At 43.2% G+C, this 16,104-nt stretch overlaps 2 protein-coding genes across 3 annotated transcripts in view; one reads left to right on the plus strand and one right to left on the minus strand.

Moving 5' to 3' along the window:
* The window catches only part of LOC103178684 (dynein axonemal assembly factor 5), a 54,966-nt gene extending 54,344 nt beyond the window's left edge, over positions 1–622 (minus strand). For both annotated transcript variants that reach the window (XM_007893553.2, XM_042341244.1), the window contains exon 1: positions 91–622. In XM_007893553.2, coding sequence (XP_007891744.2) covers positions 91–622 — 532 coding nt within the window. The remainder of the gene's footprint in view (positions 1–90) is intronic.
* An 11,590-nt stretch (positions 623–12,212) lies between these two features.
* Positions 12,213–16,104, plus strand: part of prkar1b (protein kinase, cAMP-dependent, regulatory, type I, beta) — a 68,649-nt gene continuing 64,757 nt past the window's right edge. Inside the window, 2 exon segments of the mRNA NM_001292794.1 lie at positions 12,213–12,245; positions 12,617–12,792. Coding sequence (NP_001279723.1) covers positions 12,625–12,792 — 168 coding nt within the window. The 5' untranslated portion in view covers positions 12,213–12,245; positions 12,617–12,624.

The following is a 16,104-nucleotide window of genomic DNA, read 5'->3' on the forward strand; positions in this document are numbered from 1 at the left end:
GGCTGGCTCAGTCAGGTGGGAGTGGGCATCCGTGGACGGTGATCATCATCAAATTATCAAAAGAGCTGCAGGGTTCACTGGCGCACCTACCAGGCGTCCACCTCGCGTACTTTGAGGCACATTCGCAGCTCTTTTTCTTTACTTCGGGGAACGGGTCCACAATGGTCCTCTGCAGGATCCTGACCATGTCGTCCAGGTAGGCGGCGAGCTGCTGGCCGCACACGTCCACCGTCAGCAGCAGCAGCTCCAGCAGGGCCAGGCGCAGCTCCTCGGCCGGCTCGGACAGCTCCTCCTGGCCCAGGCGCTGCACCAGGGCGGGGATGAGGTAGGGCAGGGCGCGGCGGGGCTCGGGAACGGCCCGCACGAAGTCGGCCAGGGTCTGGACGGCGAGCTCCCGGCAGCGTTCGGCCGGGTCCGACAGGCTCTGGAGCAGCGGCTTGAGGCAGGCGTCGAGGAGCCGCTGGAGGACGCCGCTCGACAGCGGCTTCTGCACCGACTCGGCGCGGATGCACTCGAGCGCCCGCAGCCGGGACCGCTTGCTCGGGTGGACGAGGCTGTTGAGGTGCCGGTTGACGGCCTGGCAGGCCTCGGCCGCCACACGCTCGTCTCCAACCGCCGCCATTTGCCGTCGCCAGGGGCAACGGCGCCGTTTCGCGACAGCTGCCGACTCGCGTGGCGGCACTTCCCCTTCCCATGGAAACCCAGTGGAAAGGGCGTGGCGGCAAACAGGCTTTGCGGATGACGGGGTGGGCGCGTGTGAAAGAGATATATGTTCAGGCCTATTTCCCCGCCCTTCCTTCCCTCCCTTCCTTTCCTTCCTTCAGACCCCCTTCAGGTTTCTTTTAAATCGGATGTTTATCTCAGTTCATCCTTTAACGGCCATTTTGGGGCGCCTCGTCGCGCCGCGGACACCCGTCCCTTGCCCTTCGCCCGCACAATCTTAAGGACACGTTCCAACCCTTGCCGTTGACGCGGCGCCTTGCACGCCTTCCCGACGCCGCCCCGGGGCGCTTCGCGGAAATAGACTGTGAAGGGAATCGAGCGCGCGCTTGCGGGGCGGAGCGCGGCAGCCGATTGCGCGCGGCAGCGTCCCCCGCGCGGGGCCGTGGATTGGAAGTGGCCCAATTTATTATTGTTTTGTTTCGGAGGGATTATATACGGTCAATCCGCTTTACAATATATTCCGTGAAGCGCTTTTGAGACCGTCTCGAAGATGCGATAAGGTGCCGCATCAAATGCAAGGATTATTATTCAGGGTATCCAAACCAAACTGAGAATTCCAGGTATCCCACCTACACATGGAAATTCCAGAGATAAGATTGTTGGAATGGAATGGGCTCTCTCCCTGAAGGGACTCATCTTCCTTACTTCGTTCCGGAAACAATTTAGGTGCAGGTTAACAAGTGCCAAGGCTTGGGAACCGCAGAGTGTGCTTTGGGGGAATCTGGCAAGCTTTCCTGCAGCTTGTCCAGTGAGGACAGTGAACAAATAAAGTAAAAAATTCAGGCAAGTGTAGACCTTTGGTGCACATAGCCCACCAATGTAATTCCTTGCAATATTCTTTTCATGTATGTATCTTTATTTCACCTTTTAGTTGATAGGGACTTGTCATTTGATGTATGTCGCACAGTAAGATCCCGTAAATAGCAATGAAATAAATGTCGCCTAGGATTCTCAGGGTGTGCCAAACGAATACCTATTGAATTTTAGGAAGGGGACATACAATTCTAGGAAGGGGTCTACTGATGGTCATGGCATTAGTAGAATGTGAACAAGAGCTTGAGCTAATAAGGTAAGAAGGATATTAAGATTTTTATTAAGATATTCAGTACGTTAAAAATCCTTGCATTTGATTTCGCTCTTTATCACGTTGTCGAGATGTCTCAAAGCGCTTCACAGGATTTCCTGTAAAATGTAGTGATTGTATTTTGTAGACAAACGCACCAGCCACTTTACTCAATGTCCCACAAAGAGCTGTGAAGTGAATGACCAATGAGTTGTGTTAATTGTGAGGGCTGATATGAGGATATTTTCCATGAAAGCAAAGGGGGAGATACCAGTCACAATTTGAAAAGAAGCTTCAAATTGTAATCAGATAAAGCGATAACTGGCCACTGCTGTCAACTGTCAACTCTTTCAAACAGCTAAAGAGTTGTTTGGGCACGTAGTAAGTTCTTAAGTAAGGAAGGGCTGCAGAGAATCACAGTATAACTATTGTTGGGGGATTTCCATAACCCGAAGGTAAGGTGGATGAATCAACTGAAAGGGAGGGTGCAAAGTATAAGTAATTTAATGAAGTAATGTGAGACTGTTTCTTTACCTAACTTACTGTTTGAGGCAGAGAACTGAACTAGATGCTATTTTACACTTAGCGGTTGACCAGAGGTATACAGTACATCCACCTAGTGAAGCTCAAAGCTGTGCTTATCAGATGTCAAATGACCAACTTGTGACTGTCCTCCTTGGTGGAGGAGGCAGTTCGGTCTCCTTGGAGCTGAGGAAGTGGTTCAGAAGTGGTTGGCATGTTTGCCAACGGAATGTCAGACTCAGGTGAATCCTCTATGGTGATTTCTGTGTTCCTGTTCCTGAGCCAAGTGGACCCACAGTACTCCAGGGCACTGCTGGTGACAGACCAGCCAGTCTGGCTCATCGACAGGAGTTGAAGGGGCAGACCAATTACTGGGGCAGGGACTCTTCCCACTCAGCTCCTCTTAAGCCAAAGCCTTATTGGTCCAAAAACTATACTGTGACAAAGGATTTGATCAAAATTAGCAATAGAGATGGAATGATATCGAGTACAAAGCATTGTTAAGATTCATGGAATTTTTCCAGCGAGGACACCAACCATTCAGGGTTTGGGTTTGTAGGGTTAAGAGCATGTTTAGACCTCCAAGTCTTGTTGAAGGAGCCAGATTCAGCAATTCCTCATTTAAATCTCTCCTCAGAGCCAGTTTTAAACTTGTAACTTTGATTTAACCTTTTTTATATCACCTTATATTGAAATAGCTCAATGTGCTTCACTGGGAATTATTGTCAAGAGTAATAACTGTTTTTGCATGCAGACAGGACAGTCATTTGAAGTCACTTTGGACATGGCAAAGTGCCACTAACAGCTACGAGGAGAATGAGGATTGTTGGCCAAGAAACCCCAGAGTGACTCTAACTGCCGAATTAGAAGAATAAACATGGTACAGCAGTAATCATGCTATTGGTCATGAAAGACTGAATGAAAACCCTGAGATTTGAACTCAGAAACATCCTGGTTTTACGTCTGGTACTCATCTGACTGAGCTTTCTTCATTGAATAAAGAAGGTAGATCTCCTCTTTCCCATACTGTACATATAAATTCTGTCTCTGTTTCACAGATAGACTTAGTTAGTTTGTCCAGTTACATGGTTTGGCAAATGACATCACTGCTGAAGAATGTCTCAATTATTATGATGAAGTCTGGGATCTTTTGACAGCTGTACGAAATAAAGCTGCCTTGTTGGTTCTCAGCTCTTGAAGATTAGTAATGGGATTTTTAAACCCTGCCGTCATAGTCTATTTCTCCTTCATTGTTCCGTGATGTCTCCTTTTTTTAATGCTTGTTTTGTTCACTGGGATTTTTAACGTTGGAGCCAGTAATATTAAAATTAGTTGCGAAATTCGTGTGCACTTCGAGTATTAGTAATTCCACGACAAAACATGAGTGTTATACACAGTAACAGGCAACAACAAATCAATTAGGAGATAAACCCTTCCTTACCGATCCACGCTAACGCTTTTCCGATTATGCTCATGTTGAATATAAACATTGGCATGGACTAGTTGGGCTGAATGGTCTGTTGTCGTGCTGTAACGTTCTCAGTAATTCTACGTATTGAAATAAACTTCTTAATTTTAATCAGCCCCTCCACTGGTAAAAGGACTTTGATAAAGAAACAAATGTGTTGAATGTGGCACATTGAAAGGAACTCACTAAGGTCTAAAACCTGATGTTCCTAATGAGACTGGCAGACAGCTGGTAACCAGAAGTGCATCAGACTGAACCATGGGACCTTCACTCTGGAAGTAGATCACTTTGAAGGGAAGTTCCTACGTTTCAGTGTGACGGACAAATCAGAGGCAGCCCCCAATGTTATGGACCCCAGTCGTGATGTGTCTTAAACGTAAGCCTTGCAGAGTTCACTGCCTTTGTTTTTTTGTGTGAAATTGACAGCTGAGTTCTCTGACACTGTGGATTGATTGCTGATTTGAATTCCTCCAGATCCGGCCATAGTTATCCCAAACCTTGCTCTCGAAAGACCTGGATCTTCTGCTGGGGTTCATCAATTTGTCTGAGGACACGTTGATTGACACCTGCAAAGCTTCCTCTCATGGTGGCTGGCAGTTTCTCCATTCACTGCCAACTCATCCTTCATGATTGCAACGTTTCACCAAGATCTGCGTGGCCTGACCGCAGAACTCTGAGGAGAGCTCTTACCATGTCAAACATAGCCACAGCAGAGCCCTTCCCAAATAGTCTGAAGGCCTGAGTCACTGAAAACTGCGCTGAAACCACAATCTTAGATGACACATCCTCAGTGTTGGTGTGCTGGAAAATAGATTGTCAGTTTTGGCTCTCATTTAACCCAGAGAGGTATTCATTTCAGAGATGGAACTTTCTATTCTTCCCAATCTCAGATTCATCATTCTGAATCAGAGGCAAGAATGCAAACAACTGAGCCAGACTGACACAAATAATGGTAATGTTGTGTCGGCTATATCTGATGAGTGTTCACACGATAGTGAGTCACGATATGTTGTTATATTGCTTATGGTACATAGGTGAACAGTGCTTGTATTTGTATGTTGCTGTGCAGTGTGCTGAGTTCATGAATCTCAGATGGTCTATTTATCTGTGGAGATATGAAGAGTAGACGTTTGTGGTCTCAGAACATCAGCAGTAACGCCTATAACAATGTGCTAACAGATACAGTATAACATAACGTATTGCTTCAATATTCTCTGTTCCATCTTGATTGATGCTGATGTGTTTGAAGGAGGATTACACGCGTAGAGAAGATCCTCTCCAGCTGCTGTTGGGACCCCAATCTATGCTTTCCAGCCTGAACATCTGGGAGACCCTCTCTTTTCTGATTTTCTCTTTTCTGCTTTAAGTTCTTTAACTGACTGTGTACTTTCACTATAGTCGAATGTCACTTTTTGTACTCAGGAGTTTCCTGAGCATCACCGAATCATTGAGCAGAGCCTCTGTGTGCTTTCGGATTATATTCTCTTGCTAGGTGATCCTCGTGTGGATTCCATTAGGACAGTGTCTTGTGCCGAAATGTTCTCTCCACTTTGGCCACTATCTCCTCCACCATGAGGGTTTCTTCTGATTGGGATCCAGTGGCTCCTCCTGTAAAGGGAACACATGTGAATAATGGAATCAGGAGGGAGACTTGAATCAAGCTTCACTGTAGTATCCTTCAATATCTGACCAGAACTCATCGTGTGAGCTCACAGGTGAAGAAGGTCCACTCGGGCATGTGTTTGAACCACCAGCACATGTATTTGAAATACCGGCACACGTGTTTGAACCACCAGCACATGTGGAACCATACTCCAGTGAAATTCAGCATTGGAGCACCTACAGGAGAGGAGGAGGAGGGGAGAGGAAAAGCACAGATAATGTAGTGCATTTTGAATGAAGACAACTTGATATATGTCAGGAATGAGCACAATTTCACCATGCAAGTGTTGAGACATGCCACATCTGTTCGTCATTAACAGCAGACATGGCTTGAAGCACAAACAATTTTTTAAAAATTAGCATTCCGTTGATTCTCTGTGACATGGGGATAAGAAGCATCATTCACTAAAATCCTTGATTCACTGTAACGGATCGTACAAGACTTCATTTCAAGGCTATCGTTTGACTCTTTAAACAATGAGCAAAGCTTAATTTAAGCATGTTTGCAAGGTCACCAATCCCAGTGACATTGGCATTCAGAAAGGGCATGAATGAAAGCAAGCAAAATGGTATTTGTGCGAATTATATTAGTTACTGCAATACTGACCTTGCCATCAAAATGATCAAGAAGTTGCCTTTGAAATCTGACTCCCGAGCTAACTAATGTCACATTCTTTTTGAAGTTCCGAAAGGCTACAGCCAATGGATGTTGAAATTGATCCCAAGTGAAGTTTTGATGACGCTAAACTCTTCCTTCTGTGAATTTGTCAGAGTAATTTGTTCTAATTTATTGGACAGCATCATTTTTGCTGGCAAGAAGTGAAATAGTCTCAGTGGGAAAAAGATTGAGTAGCCTGCAGCTATTGGATTTATCTGATCATGTGGCCCATTGCAGTACAGTAGTACAGTATGTTTGTGTTGCAATTGCCACTATTCTATTGTGTGTTGCGATCTCTAGAATTTGAATAGAATATAGATGCTGTTCTGTTGCACAAAAAAACTTAAAAANGAGAAAAGGGAATTCATATTGCTGCAAATAAAGAACACACTTTTTCTCAGCAGCACTGAAACCCTTTATTTGGTTGAATATTATTCCACTGTTATTTTTTTTCCCCAAATAAAATGAGTAAAATGATACACAAGAACAATGTCAATTCTGCCAATTTGCCACAAACTTCATGAGATTTTTGTCAGTTAGCTGTATGCTTATGAAACTGCAACCTTTTACCTTTTACCCCACCTTATCGATCTCCTTTTTGTAGCTTAAGAGAGTGGTTCTGGGGCAAGCTTCCTTCCCCTTCAGTCTTGGTTATGCAGGTGTGGAGGGCAACACAATCATAGGAACATTGAGCCCCTTAAGCTTGTTCCACTATTCGATTAGATAAGCTATACCTCAACTCCAATTAAACAATCAGAGTGGATTATTCATATTTTCCATGTTTGGTTGAAGACAAAATATAAAAAAGGCATCTCTGCGAACATACCTCCATATTCCTATACAACCCCCTCCCCAACCGCCCTGAAAGAACAAACTTGCATCCTAGAAACCATAGAAATTTGCAGCACAGAAGAAGGTCATTCTGCCCATCGTGTCTGTGCTGACTCGTTTGAACAGCAATCCTTTCAGTCCCATTTACTTGCCCTTTCCCCAAACACCTCCTCCCAGTGAAGCATCTCACAGAGCTTTACAAGTCATTCTGTCAATTCCTTGCTATGTGGGGGTGGGAGCCATATCCACTTACCCATCACTGCCTTATGTGGGTGGGAAGCCATTTGCTGCAGCAAAACATAGGCTGAGAAAAAAATATTATGAGAATGTTTCCTTGGACCATTGGAAACTCACAGTTGCTGCTTCACATGTAACTTTGTTTTCTTACAACTTCACACCCCGAACAGCATGAGTGTTCGTGATAAATGACACAGTTTCTGAGAACCGCATGTCATTCAATGATTATAAGTTGCAATGTTTCTAAAGGTCCACTTCTTATAGTCCATAGGGTCATAACTGCAATAAAATGACCAGTACAGCATTCTTTACCTTAGTTCTCCTCTTCACCTTTTGGACCTTTTCTGGAGCATCTTTTCAATAAGGTGGAGAAAAGCCATCTGAAAGGTCACCTCCAGCCACGCTTCACGTCCTCCTTAAGGATCATAGAATTTTACAGCACAGAAGGAGGCCATTCGGCCCATCATGTCCATGGCGGCTCTTTGAAAGAACTGTCCAATGTAATCCCACTCCCCCACGCTTTCCCCATAGCCCTGCAAATTTGTTCTCCCCAAATATCAATCTACTTCACTCTTGAAAGTTGTTATCGAATCTACTGAAGGCGTTGATGGTTCTTCTTAGACCCCCAAATAAGACTTGCCATCATTCCAACATTGTTTTTGCTTCTGTGGATGTAAACGGACCATTCTATTTCAAATAACATGGACTCTTTTCTCTGAATTCCCCTCCTTATCCAAATTTACACCAAAAAAAACGATTTGGCTGCTTATCTCAGTGTTGTTTACGTGTCGCTGCTAGTTGCCTCTATAACGACCTTTATTTTAATTTCTGATCAATTATATTTTCAAATGCTTTGGGACTTTTATTTTTATGTGCAATGAGTTATTTAAATGCAAGTTATTATATAATATTGTATTCTGTTTTGAGAGGTTTGGGATAAAGTAATTTATCAGAAATTTAGGGATGTGTGCTCTCAAATTAACTGGTTAAATACTAGATTTTGGGTTCATTTCCCAGAAATGTGACTTCAATATCATGGGTCAAACTAAAAAAAAATGAACAAAAGCCTGTTTTCTGAAACGCACTTCAGAGAAATCTGTTTCTTCTTGATCACAATGCATCCTTGTTATTGCAACCTCTGTTGTAACATAAAGCTCTCTTGTTATGATAAACGTTTCCCTGGTCTCAATGCAAGCTCCGTTACATTCAGCACACAAACACAAAAATGAATCAGATGAACTCCTGATAAGAGTGGATTTCAAGGGTAAGATATTACATGGATTAGCAACTGGCTAAAGGGAAGGAAGCAGAGTGTAAACACCAGGTTGAAGTGAGGGGAAGGTATTGAGTGGGATGTCTTGGGTCCATGTTCGGACCTGTTCCCCTTGAGACTCAGTGAAATATGGTGACATTTGCAGATGATACCAAGCTGGGAAAGTGAGGAAAGGAGCATTGCGGATTCAGCGGAAGCAGTCAAGATCTTACAAAGTCCCTGAGGCTTGAAATTCCACCTAGACTTAGCCTGTAAGATAATGTTAAAATTTCAGATCATGCTGAATTGTGGAAGCCTTTTAAGTTCAATTTGGACACTCTTTTTCCACAGTTCATGAAATAAAGTGATTGAAACTTAAATTTTAAAACATTGCTTCAATTCTGCTGATAAATTTTAAAATGAATTGGACCTAAGGCAGTCTAAGACTGGGTGGAATTTTGCATTTTCGGATTATTGCGTACAATCTAGAGACCGGAACTAGATCAGGTTTAGTTAGTTCCTCAGAGGGAAGTCATGGAGATATGTAAGATGCTTAAACAGGATAGAGATAGTGTCATGGAAGTAACAAATATCTAATGGAATATTGGGGATGGTGATTGAGCCCATGATATTGAAGTTATAATAATAATAATAATCCTTGCATTTGGTATAGTGCCTTATCATGTCATTGAGACATCTCAAAGTGCTTCACAGAATATATTGTGAAGTGAATTGACTGTATTTTTTCTGGGTGAAATGATACAGCCAACAGCAGTATCCCAGAAACAGTCATGCATTTTTAGAAGTTGGTTTAGAAACAGCAGATGCTCTATTGGGAAAATGGTAGGGTTTGTATTCTGGGAGCATGAGATCCAAGATCCATTCTTTGTCCGAACCATTCTTGTGATTTCTTGTGATAACCACTTTGCCTGTTATCACATCTTTGAGTCCTGTTAGAATGTTTTTTGCCAAGAAGATTTATGTTTGCATTACATATTGTTAGAGCCTGATTTCTATAAAATGCAGATGAAAGAAGACAATTTTCAAAAAGGGTTATAGATTTAACACTTAGTTCAAAAATTGAGTATGAACAAAAACCACAAAAAAGTTCAACCAGGACTGCTCAGATTCCAGAAATATGCTTTTTGGCTCCAAGTGAAATTCAACAGTTTTTTGATGAAATTTAATTAAGGGAACAATCTACTTTTATATCAGGGCACTTCGATTATATGTTGTTTTTAATAACGGAAATTGTACATAACTGCAAAACAATTTGTACAGATCAGGTGTGCAAATGATCTGCAATCACAGAGTCATAGAATTTTACAGGACACGAATGTGTGTAGGCTCTCTGAATGAGCTGTCCATTTCGTTTCAATAAATTCAATAAGGACTGACACTGGTAAAAAAAACATGTTACAACACATCTGTGTCTGCTCTGCATTTGAGGATTTTACAAATGCAAAGTGCTCCCGCTGGCCAGCCTCCCTTGTGGGTTATGTGTTAGTACTCTCATTGAATTTGAACACTTTGATTCTTCTTTTGACCATAAGTTTTGACTTTTTGACTTTTGACTGTTTGTGGGACATTGCTGTGCGCAATTGGCTGCCGTGTTCGCCCACAAATATACAGTCAATTCACTTTACAGTGTGTTCTTTGAAGTGCTTTGAGACGTCCTCTCAACGTGAAAAGCGCTATATCAAATGCAAGGATTATTATTATTATTATAAGCGTTACCTAAGTAGGAACCCGGAAGCTAGGTTTCTGTGTTATGTAAGTTGTGAGAACACTATTTTAGTTTTTAAGGGATTGCTTTGAGTTAGTTGTACATATTCTGGGAATTAAGGAGTACATTGTCGACCATGCAAATGAGTGCTCTGTGGTAGAATGGATGGAAATTGAATGATTGTAGGGAATTCTAATGTGCTTTTAATAAAGCGCTTATTCTGAACGACCTGTTGAGCTCAGTGCTATCAGTCGTTGTGTCAGATCGATGTTGAAAGCTGTAGGTACTGCCACAAGTATAACAGAAACCCTGTGCATCTAAGTAATGAGAATGTGTCTTTGTGTATCTTGCAGTATTTGTTGTGTGGGTGTAAAAGGGGCCTTTCTTCGCCATTTAGGATAATAATTCACAGGTGTGCAAAATAAAACAATAAAATACAAGTGTGAATTATCACCTGATATTTGTGCAGCTGCAGCATTCTGGAATTGATTTAAAGCTGCACTGACCCATAAATCTATTTATGCCTCTTGCAAGTTAATAATTAAAATTCACAATTCACCAAAAAGTCCAATTTATATGTCCAGTTATTTTGATCATACAAGTGGTCATTTGTACAGACGCATACATGCACAGATATACAAACTCACTCACATCTACATGCACTCACACTCACTCACTAATACATACATGCACACACAAACTTATTCACACATACTCATTCACTCAATCACCCATACACAAACTCATCTATGAGGACAATAAACAGTGTAGAATAACCAATGTTCACTGACATGGTCAGACTCTTCCTTCTTTAAGCAGTACATTGATGAACATTTGGTTTATATGTGGATAATCCAAATAATTGAAGTGCTGGTGGGGAAAAATTCCCCCTAAGTGGAATTTGGCACATTGTTAAATTAGGTCTGAATTTTAAGATCTTAAAATAACCTAAAGTAAAATTACTATAATTAAGTCTGCATTTAAGAATTTGACAAATTCTGCACACTGAAATGCTAATAAAATAGTGTAAGTCTTAACTTAGGTGGAATTTCTCCCTATTGGGAGGTGCAGCAAGCTGGCTTTGTATTATAAAGTGCTGTCCCATTCTATACATAGAAAGAGCGTGCATTTGTATAGTACCTTATCACAGCAAAACATCTTGAGTTAATGTTTTCAAGTGTATTGGTATTTTAATCATCTTTACATTTGATCTACTGTGGAACCTTATCAGATCAAAACATCTTAAAAGTGTTTTTCAGCAGTTTTATGTTTAATGTAGTGACTGTGCATTTCATGGTAGCCAAACTGCACACAGACGTAGCCCACAAACAGCCATGCAGTGAATGACCATTTTTTTTTATCAAGAGGACTGTTGGCAAGACACCAAAATATTTTTTTTGGTTTAGCCGTGTGTCTGACTCATGTGGAAACCCATCACTATGCTTAAGAGTATCCGAACCAAGCAGAATCCGTGCATCCCACCTATACATTGGAAATTCCAGATATTTATTGGAAAGGAATGGGCATTCTCCCTGGAGGGATGCTTCCTGCTTATCTAATTCTGGAGCGTATTGGGTGCATGTTGGCAAGAGCTAAGGTTTGGGGACCCCAAGAGTGTGCATTGGGGTCCCGCCAGTCCAACCAGCTTACCGGACAGTTTTATTGAGAGCACTGTCTGGCAAGTAACCCGCTGTTTTTGCAGCTTCCGAGCGCACAGTCACTACACTCGGCAGCAATCGTCTGTGAGGTGCTTCGAAACGGTTCAGTGTTATCAACAACGACAAATTGAATTTCTGTGGCTCCGTTCACGCCGGGGTCGGGAGGGGAGTCCCGAGGCGCTTGGGACAGGATACCCATCCAACCAACCAACCAACCATCCAACCGGTGGCTGTTGTACCCCCAAATTATAGGATGGGGGGGGAAGGGGGGTTGTTACCCAGTGGGAGTGGTGGGAAGGTGATTGGCGTCAGCGGCGCGCGTACGTCACGCACGCACACGCGCACGCACGGCACGCACGAGCTGGGGCTCGGGCTCGCGGACGAGGGGACCAACGGCGGCAGCATCACCATCATCTCGAGCGCTGGGGGATCGCGCGCTGCCCAGGTAACACCAACCGCCACCCCCCCACCCCCACCCCGATTTCAAACGCCAACCGTTCCTTTCTCCGTCGCCTCGCTCTCCACAAACCGACAAATACCCCCCACCCCCACCGCACCACACACTCACATCCTCAGCACCACGACAGGCCAATGCCGATCATAACGCTGTCTTATTAACCAATTTCTCCCCCTCTTCCCTCCCTCTCTCTCTCCCCTCCTCTCTCATCAGGGCCTCCCAACCCCTTCCCCCCCCCCCCGCCCCCCCGAGTGCGTAAGAATTAAAGACTTCTGTCCTTCCCCCAACACATGTGTACACCCGCGCCTATATATTGATATATATATATATATTCACATTTAAATATATATATTTAAAAGCCCTAAAGATGGCGTCTTCGACTGTGGAGGAGGACGAGAGCTTGAAGGGATGTGAATTTTACGTCCAGAAGCACAACATCCAGCAAATCCTGAAGGAATGCATCGTGAGCCTTTGCTTAGCGAAGCCCGACCGCCCGATGAAGTTCCTGAAAGAGCATTTTGAGAAGCTGGAGAAGGTGAAGTGATTATTTTTTTAACCCCCCCTCTTGATTTCCATGTGTAGAGAGGAGGAGGAGGGGAGGGGCGATACGGGGAGAAGATGACATTTCATTAATGTGTATATTTTTGTGTGTGTGTTGTGCCTCTCTCCCCTCTCCTCCTCCCTCTCCCCCTACGCAGAGGGATCGGAAAAGGGAGTCTTTATTGTCTCTGTGAGAGTTGCATTATTTGCTTGGTTGACATGCGTGACGTCTGCGTAACCATGGCTCCCTGTGATACTGACAGCGAGTTTAACCCCTGGCATTTGCACACCATCCTCTCTGGAGGACTTCAAATTAACACCGTGTGGTAAATCGACAGCTGTAATTCCGCCCACCCACACCCACCCACCCACCCACCCACTACCCATCTCCTCCCAACCCCTTCACACACACAAGTCATCAGCTGAACGCCTTTCTTCATTTGTGTCAAAATCAGTGGTGTACATCACCCCCACTGCTGCTGCATCCTGTTGACGTGGGAGTCTTCTGCAATCCATTGCAGGGAAAGCCGTTGCTTTCCTCCCACAGCCCTCCCTCCCCCCCCCCCCCCCCCCACCCCTTTCTCTCTTATTGAGATTTACACCGCAGTTTGGGTAGCACCAGAATATTTATTTTCACCTGGCTGAGCTGTGTTGCTCCTTGGGAATCAATTTTTTTAATCGAAAAAGATAACTATTCGATTCCAGTTCTATGCTAGAGTTAGCTAATCTCAATCAACTAAAGTAGTGCTCTTAATCTGGGGAGGGTATATTCAGCCATGTTTCTGCATCTGTATGTGTTGTCCAATGACTCTGAAGCAAGGTGTGGGTAATAAGAATAGGATCAGGCTTAGTGGTTCACTCCACAATTGTTAAATAGCCTGATAACTATTTATTATTATTAATATGATAACATTCGCTGTCTTAAATTCACCCGTGGAGAATGGCCTCTTGGAATCAGTACATGATTGGCTGGTACCCATACAGTTAGGGCCTGCAGAAGATGGAGAAAAAAAGAAAAGTATATTAATTATGTATATGGATTTTCTCCACCTTTATGTTTATGTGATATTCATGAAACATTGATGTGATATTCCCTTATAATATCCAGTGGGGGTAAAATCAGTTGATATGATTATTGCATCGTAGGACATTCAACTCCAGGAGATGCTGCCATTGATACCTGCTATATGGGAAATCAACCAACTTAGTTGAAATGTTTTTTCTGTAGATGTTTGCTGCATCTATTGAGCTGGACAGTGCCTCCTTTGGTCCTGCGACCAAGCAGTTCCTGACGTTTTATGTTGCCTTGGGACATCCAAGGCGCTATATAAATGTAATGTTGTTGTCGTTGTTGCGTCTTCTGCTCAATTTTATGTGTCTCATGAGGAGGTCCTGGTACGCTATATCCACTGAGCAAGGGTTCAAACTTGCTCATGTGAGATGTTTTATGACCAACTAGTGTTTTGGGGCTGAGCTGGCTCCAAGATGACATGCCTGACAACGGAAAACAGAAACAGAAATCGCTGGGAATGCTCAGCAGGTCAGGCAGCATCTATGGAGAACGGAAAGTGAGTCAACATTTCAGATCCACGACCCTTCGTCAGAACTGGAAATTACAATGGAAATCTTTGTGGCAATCTCAGTTGTTTAAGATCTGACCCAGGTAGTTCTGCAGGATGCCAAGGCACTATGGATATGAACCAGCCATCCTTTCTTGTTACTCAGGAGAAACAGACCATTCATTGGGGCTGGGATTCTTCCCTCTTGGTAGCTGTTAACCCTAAAAACTAAAGACATGATGGATAAGTAGGTCCGAGTGGCTCTTACCAACCTGTACCTAAACTCTCTGAGATTGGGATTGAGAGAGAGTTCTCAACTCCATATCATATGGCGTTGGTAAAATGGGCAGAAACTTGGCAGATGAGGTTTAATGTGGAGAAATGCAAAGTGTTGCATTTTGGTAGGAAGAATGAGGAGAGGCAGTGTAAGCTAAATGGTACAATCTTAAAGGGGGCAAATGAACAGAGAGACCTGGGGGTCCACATAAGCAAATCTCTGAAGGTGGCAGGACAGGCAGATAAAGCTGTTAAAAGAGCACCCGGGATACTAGATTTTATAAATAGGGGCGTAGAATTCAATGGTCAGGAGGTTATGTTGAATATTTATAAAATGCTGGTTAGACCTCAGTTGGAGTACTGCATTCAGTTCTGGGCACCGAACTTTAGGAAAGATATGAGGGCATTGGAGAGGGTGCAAAGGAGGTTTACCAGGATGGTACCAGGAATGAAGGACCTTAGTTATGAGGAGAGGTTAGCGAAACTAGGATTATTCTCCCTAAAGCAGAGAAGATTAAGCGGAGATTTAATAGAGGTTTTCAAGATCATGAGAGGATTTGATAGGTTGAACCGGGAAAAACTGTTTCCACTGGCATGTGGGTCAGTAACCCGAGGACACCGATTTAAGTTAGTTGTTAAAAGAAACAGAGGGGAGGTTAGGAAAAAAAATTTCACCCAGCGAGTTGTTCAGATCTGGAATGCATTACCTGAAAGGGTAGTGGAAGCCGATTCAATAACAACTATTAAGAGAGAAGTAGATGGGTATTTGGGGAGGACAAGATTCCAGGGCTATGGAGAGAAAGCGGGCCAGTGAGATTGAGTTGGATTGCTCTTTTCGGAGCTGGCGCTGACATGATGGGCTGAATGGCCTCTTTCTGTGCTGTATGATTCTGTGATATAAACTGAAAATCATACATTTGTGCAAATCTCCATCATTTTGTTTGAAAACTTTAAAGAATGGTGATGCATTACCATGTGTAACCTGACACCCCCAAAAACATTTCTGCCTCAATTTGGTTTAATTCAATGTTTAAAGTGGTATCAACCCTACAGATTGCTGCCATAACAGCGTAGCTGTTTGGGTAGAGAACCCATTTAATAAGTAGCTGTGCTAAAAACTGGTTACTGGTCAGTATTTCTTGGTTTGTTACATAGCTAGGTCACGCCTGTGTATTTAGCAGAAAGTCGCATCAGTGAAGTTTCCTGCTGTGTGCAATTGGCTGCTGTGTTTCAATTCGCTTTACAATATATTTTGTGAAGTGCTTTGAGGTGTCTCAATGATGCAATATAACAAATGCAAGGATTATTATAATTGTTAAATTCCAATTTAGTTAAATTGAAGCAGGCACTTTGGTTATGCTTGGGAGCCAATAATTCATACTGCGATTCGTAATTCTAATAATGAGATTTGATTTTGTGTTAATTACAGGAGCATTGTATTTAGGGCAGAAATTAGCATTAATGAAAATAGT

This window comes from Callorhinchus milii, unplaced genomic scaffold, assembly GCF_018977255.1.
Source record: "Callorhinchus milii isolate IMCB2004 unplaced genomic scaffold, IMCB_Cmil_1.0 Scaffold16, whole genome shotgun sequence".
In the NCBI taxonomy this organism is placed as follows: domain Eukaryota; kingdom Metazoa; phylum Chordata; class Chondrichthyes; order Chimaeriformes; family Callorhinchidae; genus Callorhinchus; species Callorhinchus milii.